At 43.5% G+C, this 13090-nt stretch overlaps 1 protein-coding gene across 3 annotated transcripts in view; it reads right to left on the bottom strand.

The window, feature by feature from the left end:
• Positions 1–10612: 10612 nt before the first annotated feature.
• The window catches only part of TEX2 (testis expressed 2), a 664178-nt gene continuing 661700 nt past the window's right edge, over positions 10613–13090 (bottom strand). For all 3 annotated transcript variants that reach the window (XM_078654347.1, XM_078654349.1, XM_078654348.1), the window contains exon 12: positions 10613–12547. In XM_078654347.1, the coding sequence (XP_078510473.1) occupies positions 12425–12547 (123 nt within the window). In that variant the 3' untranslated portion in view covers positions 10613–12424. The remainder of the gene's footprint in view (positions 12548–13090) is intronic.

Genomic DNA, 13090 nt, shown 5'->3' with positions numbered 1-13090 from the left:
CTCACTCACCCTCACCCACCCTCAACCCCCACTCACCCTCAACCCCTCACCCTCAACCCCTCACCCTCACTCACCCTCACCCCTCACCCCCTCACCCTCACTCACCCTCACCCTCACTCACCCACCCTCACTCACCCACCCTCACTCACCCTCCCTCACCCTCCCTCACCCTCACTCACCCACCCTCACTCACCCTCACTCACCCACCCTCACTCACCCTCACTCACCCTCAACCCCTCACCCTCACTCACCCTCACCCTCACTCACCCTCAACCCCTCACCCTCACTCACCCTCACTCACCCTCAACCCCTCACCCTCACTCACCCTCAACCCCTCACCCTCAACCCCTCACCCTCACCCTCACTCACCCTCAACCCCTCACCCTCAACCCCTCACTCACCCTCACTCTCACTCACCCTCACTCACCCTCAACCCCTCACCCTCACTCTCACCCTCACTCACCCTCACTCACCCTCACCCTCACTCACCCTCAACCCCTCACCCTCACCCTCACTCACCCTCAACCCCTCACCCTCAATCACCCTCACTCACCCTCACCCTCACTCACCCTCAACCCCTCACCCTCAACCCCTCACCCTCACTCACCCTCAACCCCTCACCCTCAACCCCTCACCCTCACTCACCCTCACTCACCCTCAACCCCTCATCCTCACTCACCCACCCTCACCCACCCTCACCCTCACTCACCCTCACTCACCCTCACTCACCCTCACCCACCCTCACTCACCCTCACCCACCCTCACTATCAGCTAACTATTTCTTCTAACTATTTCTTCTTCTGCTGATTTGGGGGGAATGGATTTCAGTCATGTGGAACTACTTTGGGGCCTTTGGAGAACTTTTAATGTTTGTTTCCTCTTCCTACTTCTGGTGGAGACCCTGTCCACTCTTGTGGTGACCCCGCAGTCCATCTCCTTAGCAAGTTTCCTGGGGTAAGTGAGATTGTTAAGAATGAGGTGCTGGGGCAGATCAGCAAAACAAAGAATGAACATGTGCTCTCTTGTAATCAACGTATACAGCCCCTGTTAATCCTTTACATCAATGCCCTTCATCAAGCCATCCAATGCAACACAATCCACCCAGGACTGATGAGCCAGCTCTTGGTTGTCAGTAAACATTTGCCTATACTTTTGTGGTGTGAGACCAAATTTCCTGACAAGAGTTTCCTTTATGGGGGATACCTTCTCAGGGGTTAATAGGGTGTATCTCCCTTCACTGGGTATATGCTTCCAGAGACTATCATCCAAACCTCCTCAGGGAGTCAGTGCATCTGCAAAGCTACCTCGTAGGCTTCAAACTATTTGTCAATGCTGCCCCCCCACAACAAAGTCAGGCACCAGACATGTAGGAATATGGACCTTCTTGTCTCAGAGGACACTGCGGGTATGCAGCCACCATGCTGCTAGACCCCATTTGTTTAGCTCTTATGTCCAGCTCTTTGAGACTTAGCTCATGGGCCTTTCTACTGTCGTCTACAGACAGTTTTTCCCTTGCTAAGGCAGGCATCTTACCACACATATATTTTAACAAGTACAAATTGATATTTTATTTTGCTCATTGCCTTTGCATGCCACTTGGTTGTCGAACTTTTCTTAACCTTATTTTCAATTTTCCCTTGAAGAAAAGACATTTATATTTGCAACATGCGGAGTAATACATCAGAAAGATATACAATACATGTCAAAAAAACTGAAATGGTCCCATATCATCTAGTTATTTGCTGGAAACTTTTCGTCTTTGCTTCCGTCATCTTAAAGCATTCCTTCGATGTCTTTCTTTATGAGGTTACTAAATTCTTGGATGTTGTTTAGCTAAAGGGCCAGTTGGTATCTGTGAGGGAAGGCCATAGAATAGCTAAACATAGAATTTCTAAACATACATTGTTTGATGTTGATTGCAGGTATCCCCGTGTGGCTTTTAGGAGCCTGGCTACCAGATTTCCCATTTTCATCTTTATACATGACCAAGTTATGTAAATGAATATTTCCTTGGCTGTTCTAGCTAGTTCAGCATGTTGTAAAAACGGTGCTAGCAGTTGCCAAGCAACCCCTAGCCTTTTCAAAAGTTAAGAATTTAATATTTTTGTAAAGATTCACAACATTTGTGTAACCCCCGTTATCCAGTTACCAATGGTCATATCTGGTTTCATTTTTTATTGGTTTGATGGCACCAAAACGGCACTGTTGTTTTAACTATCCTTTCTAAAATTGTACCCACCTGATTTAACAAGTAGGGGCTATCTTTGGGCATGTTCCAACTCATCATAAGTAAGTTCACTATAGGCATGTTTTCGTGTTTTCCAATCAGCAGATCATGTTCCCTGTTTGGGTTGATGTCCAGTCATCGTGCTGCATGCTGCAAGTACACATCCTTATAAATAGTTTCTAGACTAGGAAAATTCATTGTCCCTTGTGTGCTCGGTCAGAATATCTAGTTTTACACTACTATGCTTTCCAGGGCAAACTAGTGACACCAAGAACAGATCTACGTCTTCAAAAATGTTTTTGGGGGTATTGAGTACATTATGCCTTATAGTACTTGAGGCTTCAAGACAACCATTTTTGCAAGAGTGACCCTTCCCATTATTGAGAGCGGTTTCTTAATGCCGTTATTAGAAGATGGCCCTCTCTGAAGGGTCACAGCAAACGTTTTGCCTTCCTCCTCCTCTTTATTTGACTTTTTTTGTTGGCTTTAGGACTCTGAGCACTTTACTATTGCTGACCAGTGCTAAAGTGCATGTGCTCTCCTCTAAACATGGTATAGCTGGTTTACACCCGTTTGGCATATTTGATTTACTTTTAAGTCCCTTGCAAAGTGGTATACCATATACCCAGGGCCTGTGCTTCCACTGCTACTAGTGGGCCTGTAGCACTGATTGTGCCACCCACAGAAGTAGCCTTTCAAACCTGTCTCAGACATGCCACTGCAGGACCTGCTTGTGCAGTTTACTGCCACTTCGACTTGGTATTTAGACTACTTGCCAGGCCTTAAACTCACCTTTTATTGCATGTAAGTCACCTCTAAGGTAGACCCTAAGGGCACGGTACTATGTAAGTAAGAGGTAGGACATGCACTTTTATGTTCTGCATGTCCTGGTAGTGACAACCAGCCTATTTAGTTTCACAAATGTGAGGCCTACTCCTCTCACAGGCCAGCATTGGGAATTCCTTAATACACTTTTAAGCTGTAATTGCTGATCAGAGAGGAGTACCTTTTTCATGTTTCATATGTTTTTAATGGTACTGCCAAATCCTCCTTACTGGGGAAGTTGGATTTAACATTGCTGTTTTAGAAATGCCAATTTTAGAAAGTGGATATTTCTCTGTGCTTATAACTCTATGTGCTATGCAGCTTGTCTCCTATGCACGTCTGGGCTGGGAGACGGCTACACTTTGTGCATTCCCTCTAGACAGCCACAAACACAGGAAGGTGAGGCTCATCTGCATTCTGAGCATTTATTTGCATTCTGATGGATTTTCCTGGGCAGGGAGGAATGGGAAGGGCCGACACACTTCAAAAGGCAGTGTCCTGTCCACACACAAAGCACTGATTTACCCCCCCAAGGTTAGCCTGGCAGACAGGACTGGGTTGAAAGGGATCCTTGTGCACTTCAGAGAGCTCCTTTGAAGTCCCCCCCTACATCTGGCCCTCTCAAATCAGACATTCTGGATCTTGAACTGAACCTGTCAGAACTGCTGTACTGCTTAAAGAACTCAACTGCACTGCTTTTCTGGGAGGACTGCTTTTCTGCTTGTTGTCCAGCTTCCTGCTACTCCTTGACTCTGCTGGAAGGACTCTGCCTTCCCTCCAAGTGATCTTCAAGGGCTTGCCTCCTGTTTTCTGAAGTCTCTGGGACATGACAGACTTCCTGCAATTCTGCCGGTGCTGCTGGACTCTGCCTTCTGTGCGTCCTACCTTTGCCTGAGGTGCCCCCTCCTAGCTTTGTGCTTTAGAAGTGGGTTCTGCAGCTGGTTTAATAAAAAACCAATGCATTGCATCGACTTCGTGAGCAATACTGCCTCATCACCCTTCGACACAGAGGCTGCCCAACGACAGGGTTCCACAGCCACTCCGATAGACAATGATGCTCTGCGCGATTCGACGATGCATTGCATTCATTTCAACTGAGCTTGACGACAATAAGGAACCCCGTCTGCGCGACTTGACGATGACACAGTAGGCTCTCAAAATCAACAAAAGCTCCATCTAAAGTATTCCTTCAGCAAGACCTGTCTGGCTCCTGTACCTGGCCTGCCGTCGATTGCGTTTGGCATGAACACTGGATTTACACCAGTTCCTTGCCACCTCTAGTAACCTTTTGACTGCTAGGGACTTCTAAGCACTCTTTATGCATATAATATTTTAAAAATCATTACTCGACTTCTACTGTTTGGATTTTTGTCATTTTGGTCTTATTTTGCGCGTATAAATATTCTCTATTTTTCTAAACTTGGGAGGATTTTTTCTGTGGTGTATTGATTGTGTTACTGTGTGTGTTGCACAAATACTTTACACATTGCCTCTTTAGATAAGCCTGACTGCTCTGTGCCAATCTACGAGAGGGTGAGCACAGGTTATCTTTTAGTCTGCATCTAGCTTACCCTGACTAGAGTGGCGGCTCCTGCCTGGTGTGGGTACATACCTCAGCCAGCTAGGAATGCCATTTCTAACAGCTGTCCAGGGCTTTGCCTATGTTATATTTAAGGTATATGTTACCTGAATTCCCAGGTATTAGATTTGACCTAGCTACAATTGAGTTGGAGCAAGAGGAATTCAGATACCTGGGAATTCCGGTACAGAGATATTGTGGAATAGATGTTGTTTCACTTGTGCAAAACGTCTTGAAGGGAACGGTTTTGACTTTTCCTAGTTTGTCCTTAATCCTGTGCTTTGCCTATCATACTGCCAATGTTTGAGTGATTACAATTAATCACTGAACAATTGGGCACACACATGCTGTTGTTGTACTTGGGTCATTTAGGCACACAAACTTCTTTTTCATTCCTAACCGCCATTATGTGGACACAAAGAGAGAAGTGGATAAATCAGGGGCACCTATGGGGAATTGTAGCATGTGAGTGCATCAGTATTCATTAAACCTTCCGCCATCAGTGCATAGGCCTATGGGTTATGGGCATAACACAGGCCCCCGCAGTGCAGGGAACCCTAGCTACAAGGTGCCGATTCAGCACAGTACTCTGCCTGAGAGCTCCGGATTAAACAAACACTGGCAGTGCCAACAGATTACAGCCATGAAACCTGTTGCTGATGATCCTTTTTATCCTACATAGCCACCTCGAATGCATGTGCATCCACTGTGTCCATCATGGAATGGGTTGTATAAAATTACAAAATGCATTAAAAGATGGCAGCCACAGGTGCATGCACTTCCAAGGAACCATAAATGAATGCATTTCATTATGTTTATCAACACCGGTTCAAAGAGGGCCGCTGTGGATGTGTGCACTTCCACAGCAGCCATCTTTTAATGGAATTTGTTAAAGTAAAACAAAAAACCTTTCAAGATGGCGGTTGTGCATATGGGATGCATCTTGAAATGGTCAGAAAATATTTTAATTTGTTGGTTCTTCAATACCGCACTATCTGTTGAAAAATTAGAAATGGGGCTAGAGGTGAAAGAGAAAGATGGGTGTGGCGTGGTAAAGTGAGAGGGTAAAAGGGGAGGATGAGTGTAAAAGAGAAGGGAACCAGCAAGAGAAAATAGTAATTGCCATGCACTGAAATGCAAAGTCTGACATCAGTAGTGAGAGGATATAACAGCCAAATCAAAACACTGTATGAATTAAATGAACCTCGATAGGGTAAGGACAAACATAGGAAGGAAATTGATTACATCTGGAGCAGGGAACTGAGAGAGACTAAGTCCTCCAATCATGACCACAGGGCCAACGCAAAGCCTTCTTCAAGTTATGTAAGGTATTGGATCTAATTAGTAGGCAGCTACAATCTTTCTGTAAAGGAATCCTACAAACCCAGGCCTTGCTGATATCCTTTTACTACCTTAACATTTTGAACAAACGGTTCTACATACCGGATGCAACCAGGGTGCACTTTAACCACATATTTAGGCAATTCACCTTAACCTTCTCTACTTGCCAATTTTCCTACTACCAACTAATTGAACATCTCCAAACATAGCCCTTACCGGTAATCAAAATCTCACCAGTGCTCTGATTGTCAACAAGTTGAACTGCTTCAAAAACCTCAATATCTGCCTCTCTTTTCTCTCTTCAAAGGAGCTGCAAAGTCCTCATCATCATCATACACATCCTAATTAACTGGTTGAAATCCAGCTCTGCCTCCTTGTACCGGCACCCCAACCAAGATAACTCTCAGTCTAGCATGGGTTCCTATACAAGATGGTTTTTCAAGTTTGACAACATACTTAGGGCACCTCCATACTGAGCACCATTATCAGCCATGTCTAAAATGTTTTAAAACTAACCCTGGGCGAAGTTTAAGAAGTTTGCGCTACTTCACACTACGCGAATTGCATGTAGCACAGTTTTTGCTTGCTCGCGGTTCTCAACGTCCAGTTGGCAACCGCGAGCAAGCAAAATGACACCCTGACCAGACTTTTTCCTTGTTCGTGATCAGCAACATCAAGTTGCCGATTGCGAGCGTGGAAAATAAACCTCCTGGCTAGATTCTCAACGCGGGGATGTCAGGTTTCTCATTGCGAGTGGTCGCGTATACTCGCGATGAGAAACTACCAGTCCGCGTTGAGAAAGCTGCCGCTCGAGTAGAAATCTACTCGAGCTGCAGAAAACAACCGCTTGCACTGTGCAAGATGTGGTTCGCACTGATTGAACAGTGCGCACAAGCATCCGGCACTGTGCAATCAGTGCAAACAGCATTTTGCACAGTGCACTACGCAGTTTGCGTAGTGCGAAGTAGTAGTACAAGCTTTATTCGATATAAAATATCATAAAAGCATTTACAATAAAAGATCCACTAAAACCATACAAAATATAAAAAAAATACATCATACTTCATACTACACATTGCATAAAATTTTAAATTCATGTATAAAAACAAGGCAGGGGATACATAGGGATAGTCCATTTTACATGCAGAATGGTGGTATGACAGGACCATAAAGGCTAGTATACTAGACCTTTATCGCTCAAAACCTTAGACTATTTTGCCTAATGGCCAGGCATATCAAAATTATTGGAACATTGCAGGGCTTTTTCCACAATCTTGTTCCGTAGCAACCAAGCACACCCCAGAAACTTGGCTACTCCGCATATCATAGGCAGTTAAGATGTATCGGTTCTTAGAATGCGGAGTGCAGCGCGATGGTTCATTGGGCTTAACATTTTGCATACTGGATTGAGCCATTTGGCTCTGGCCAACCTGTAAGCCGGGCAGGCAAAAAGAAGGTGAGCAAAGGACTCATTGTAGTAACCGCAGCATGGACAGGGCACAGATGGTGAACTTGAGCCCTTCCAGGAAGCTGTCACACAATTAATAGGAAGAGTCCCTAATCTCAACTTAATATACAGGACCCTATCCCTAGGGACTTGTACAAAGTCTAGGTATGGTTCCAAGCTACAGGTAATTTTGTGTAGTCAAAAGACTCAACGGTGTCCAAGGGCGAATCATTCAGGGTAATGCCGTTCTTGAAACGTTTGGACGGGTTGATCGTCATTAATTTATTTTTATTTTTATTGATTATCAACCCTCGTGCTTTGCAGAAAAGGGCAAACCTATTTAAAAGTTTCTGGAGTCCACCCGGGGATTTGGAGATCAGGAGGGTATCGTCGGCGAACAGGAGGGTAGGTGTCTTCTCGCACGCCAAAGTGGGAGCGTCTGCTGGTTCCTACCTGAGGTAATCAACCACCCCGTTAATGAACAAAGAAAAAAGGGTGGGTGCCAGCACACATCCCTGGCGGACCCCCCCTGTTCACTGCGATCCTCTCCCTGGCGGACCCCCCTGTTCACTGCGATCTTCTCTGTTAGTTGCCCCTGCGTTCCCCACCTGATTTTAGCACAGTTGTCATAATGCAGTCGTTTTATTATATCGAGGATATGGGGGGGAAATACCCAGTTCTTTAAGGACCTGCCAAAGTTTATCCCGGGGGACCAGGTCGAACGCAGTCTTCAGATCTATGAAGGCCAGATAGAGGCTGCCTTTCCCTAGTATTACTGTTTTCCAATAGATCATGAAGAATCGGAACACCGCGTCCACTGTTCCCACCTTTTGTCTAAACCCCGCTTGATAGTGGGACAGGATATTGTCATCCTCCATCCATATTTTAATCCTCATAAGGATGACCCTGCCAACCACTTTCTGAATAACATCGATTAAGCTAATCGGTCGGTAGTTGGCAGGGTCATCCCTGTCCCCCTTCTTAAAAATTGGGACACCCTCTGCTCCCTTCCAGGAGTCTGGGACAGGAGATCCCCTTGCTATCAAATTCAATATCAATAAGATAAAAAGAGCCCACGGCTTGGGGTCGTACAGGAGCAGGTCCCCCGGCAGACCATCGGGCCCACTGCTTTTCCGGTAGCAATGCTATTTATCGCTCGCTCTACCTCTTGAAGCTCAAAGTAGTCTGATGAAGGGTGGACATCATTAGGAGTTTGGGGGGGCTCAGGAACTAGGGCTGTGGAGCAATCATCTCCAGAGTAAAGGGTAGAAAAATGCTTGTGCCATTGCTGACTCGTAATATGATTGGGAATTGTGTCAGATCCTTTTCTTGTGTTTTTATTAATTAGATCCCAAAATAGTTTTGGGTCCCTTTGCTTGGATACATGCTTTAGTTCTTGCCAGTGCATCTCGTCCCAATTTCGTTTGGCTTCCACCTGTGCCCTTGCGTACTCATTCCTGGCTGTCCTGATCGCTGGGATATCTTTTTTCCTAACCACTAGGCCTAAGGCCACCCTCTTTTCTCTACAGCCTGCGGAAAACCATAAATTAGTGGGCCTTGCTTGACCATGCTTTGAACCTGGTTTCCCTTCAACGATAAAAAAGGAGCTCAATTTCTCAATTGAGTCCTGATAGAACAAGTGAAAATTTGATAGCTTCCCTATTTCTCTAGAGAGGACGACAAGATAGTTATACTTGGCCTCCAAGACTTCCTTAATGCTTTGCAATTTATGTTCTTCCTGGAAATGTTAAGCCATTTAAGGCACCTGTTACAATTAAAGGGGATTACCTCTCTGGATGACACTAAGAGAGGGGTAGAAGCCTGCATACTGGTCGAGGACCAGGCATTATTAATATGCAGACAGAGAGGATTATGTTCGCTGTCAAACGAAGGTTTAACTACCATGTCCTGAAGATCTCCCCATAGGCGGACGTCTAAGAGGATGTAATCTATTCTGGACGGGGATCTTATCCTATTAAAGGTATTTGCACCATTTGGATCAGAAATTGTCCTCCCATTGGCGGCTCTCAGATTAAATTCCAAGGTGAGGGCATTGATTTGGATAGCCCTCTGAGGCCACTTCTTGATGGGGGCAAGATTAAGGGGAGGAATAGCCCATTTTGCATCCTCTTCTGCGACACCCAAAAAATCTTCTGTACTCAGTGGTTCGAACGAGCAGTTAAAATCCCCTGCTACTATGATGTTAAAATGTGGCGAGATACAGGAGAGCATGCTCTCCAAGGCTGTTATGGTCGGCGATGGCTGTGCGCCTGTAGAGCCTCTTGCATAGATGTTGAATAGTTCTAATACTGGACTATTGGGTGTTCCAGTAGTGCGAAGTGCCCTTCGCGTAGTTACACGTAGCGCTACTACGTTTTAGTGATTGTGAGATGGTGACCATGCCATTACTAGAGGCAATACAATTCCTCTGAAATATATGTGATCAAATGCAGAAATGTATTAATGTGGCACAATGTAATGCCGGTGAGTATCAAACAACAAACCACATCAAACTCTTCTCACTGTATTTATTTTCAACATTCAAATTCTCGCCCGCAATCTCTGGTCATCCTCCTTGCGTCTGGTGCCATGATGTATACACCCTTGTGCTTGAGCACCTCTTGCATTTTGTGTCCCTAGAATTCATAAATACATGTCACATTGAGTCATAAGGTCAAAAGAAAAGCCTGCACCGGATGGCACTAACTCCTTGCAGACACAAGTCACTTTGCTGAGTTACCATAACAATAATCAGTGTTAAACCGTGTTACAAAACTGTGTTGATGTAGCTGCTACAATGCTGGCATTCTTGCCCACAGTCACTCAAGTTCTAATCATTTGGAGGCGTCCATTCTGTCTGGAAATTAACAAAGAAACCGAAAACCTGGAGGAAATCTCAAAAAAATCTATTTACATTTTCCCGAATTTCTAAAAGCTACAAGAAATCGAAACACTCTTAAATCATTACGAAACCTGCAATTTTACACAGAAAAGTCTACCACAGATTTGGAGTCACAACTTAATCTGAACGACGTTTTGGTTACTTGTCTCGAAAACACATTGCATTTTCACATCTAGCAGTCCAAACAAGGTCACATATTGGCTACCGCCTGCTTCCATGCCTGTGAAGTGCTTCAAGGGAGACAGTATGTACAACATATTTGTAGAAACAAAAAAACAGTGTAGACTGTCAGACAATGGATACATTTATTTCATAAAACAAAGCAAGCGGATTGCAATTTACCCACATACAGTTTTGATTATGAAGTGCAATATGACACAATTATGTGTAATAAATCAAAATGTCTAATTACACATTAGTGCATCTAGTCCTTGGACTTATAATTTTGTTATTGCACAAAAATAAAATTGTGTAAAAACCTGCGTACAGAGACATGCAGACTTCATAGAAGGTAAACAATGCCTAAAATCCGGGAAGCAAATAAAAAACAAAACAATGATCGAACACAAAGCGGTAATGGCAGACTATGAGTTCACTTTACAAATATAACTTGGCATCACAATTAAAGTAAATGAAAATATGTGTTCAAATATATCTGGAAATATATTAAAGGTAAATTTGTATTATGTTTACAGGCAAAGTGCTCCATTGTTAGAAAAAAAATTTCACTAACTCCAAATGGTAAGTCATCAAAACGTTCACAAGGCAATTTTGATTTACATCAAATGCTGCGTCAAACAAAAAGGTACAAAAAAGTTTAAAAATATGCTATTTTATAAAGAAATTGTATGATATTAAAAAGGGAGCAGACACTCGATTCATTTGTAAACGAAATTATCATCTGACATATACAAAAGAAATGTCCATTGGCAACTTAACTTAAACGAATAACATATCAGACATGTAGTGTTCAAACTCCTATAGATTTACTAAATTTTGTTTGCCAGTCAAAGCACTGGACTGAAAAGGCAGTAATAACCTACTAAGTTGGCCACTGAAATTGGAATACTAAAAGCATCTTTTCTTTTCAGTATATGAACATCGTAAAATATTCTAAAATGTCCTATTCCTATGCAACATACACAACAATTAATTAATTGTGGCACGTGCCAAGACTTTGCAAGAAGATACTTGTATCAAGTTTAGCTAATCAAAGTCACTGTAAATCTTCTTCCCCACGTGGGATTTCCTCCAGTGTAATTGTGGGTGTCTGCAGACACGCAGGATGATTACTCTTGTGTGACCATGATGTGCAGTAATAGACATTTTCATGTGTGCTCATACTATCCTTCAGAAGATGTAGTATTCCTCACAAACCACGGTGATTGTACCTCACTGTTAAAGGCCTGCAATGGCTCCATTTCATGGCCTGGCCGAATGTTTATACACTTTTTTTGTTTTGTTTTTTACAAATCACAAAAATACCCCCACCTTTCCCACCCTCACTCACATTATATGTGTTTTATGGCTACTTACTTCCAAAAGCACAATTGTATATGAAACATTAATAATTTAACACACACAGCCAGTTAAATCATCGGTAAGATTTTCTATACACCCTTTACTCATGAAACCTGCCACGTTTTGTTTGCTTGACACAAGCCACCGATGGCAGAAGTGAAAACACATCCAAGTTCACTAATGCACCTTGCGATGCTCAAGTGAAGTTCATCGTTCTACCTTGAGGAGCTCTACGTATTTGGCAAGCAGTCCCCTCTACTGCAGAAAAAAGCTCCTTCAATGTACCGCGTATATGGCCACGCAGAAGCCCAACCAGCAAGCCTTTCTTTGAGCTTCCAGCACTACCTGTACCATTGACTTCAGGAAAAACTGTGATCTTTACAGCAGATACAGGTGGTAGTTAAGGTATACATGGAATGCAACTTAGTGTAACTGATGGAAAATAATAGCTAATCTAACTCTGAAAATATGGGATTTAGCAGTCTTCTTCAAAAGGATGTCTGTGATGAAGTCAAAACTACTGCACAGTTCAAAAACATGGAAATATACTTCATAATACTGTAAACTGCAAGTCTTCACATTTCATTGGACATCAGCAGCCTCTGCGATGGGGTCCTTCGAAGAACACGCCGATGAGCGGGGGTCCATGGCCGAGTGCATTAGAGGGACATAAAGATCGTCCATGTTTGGCATGACAAAAATTTTCTAGAAAAGAAGATATAACAAAGTTACACAGGTATAGCATTCTATATTTCACTATGGCATCTGAAGTTATTACAGAATTATAAAATATAGTCAGAAGGTAAATGAATTTCTAATTGACTCTCATGGCACCTGAATTCAAAGAAATGTCCAGTTTCATTGTCTATTTTGTTAAAATAAGTCAGATTTTATGTATGTTTAAAAGTAATGAAAAACAAATAGCAATTACTTTTTTCCCTAGCCTCCTCTTTCAAGAGTACGAGGACGGTGCAACAGGTACAAGGCAGGCTCTGACCAGAAAAGCTGGTCAACCCCTTACCGCTTCACTCCTGGAAGCATTGGCTGCAAAATCTAAGCGCATATATGAGAAGGGAATCCCCCCGCTCACACTTAGAGAAACACCTTAGTGAGTGTAACACATAGCCTGGATTACACTCCTTTTTAACCTGCACTACACTCTATTTTAAAAAGGTCCTGAGGGAAGCCAGATTTAGTTTAAGGCACTGGCTGAAACATGTCGACCAACTGATGGATGTAGGAGGTAGT

This window comes from Lissotriton helveticus, chromosome 7 (assembly GCF_964261635.1).
Source record: "Lissotriton helveticus chromosome 7, aLisHel1.1, whole genome shotgun sequence".
Taxonomy (NCBI): Eukaryota; Metazoa; Chordata; class Amphibia; order Caudata; family Salamandridae; genus Lissotriton; species Lissotriton helveticus.
This window is presented reverse-complemented; position numbering and strand designations above follow the sequence as displayed.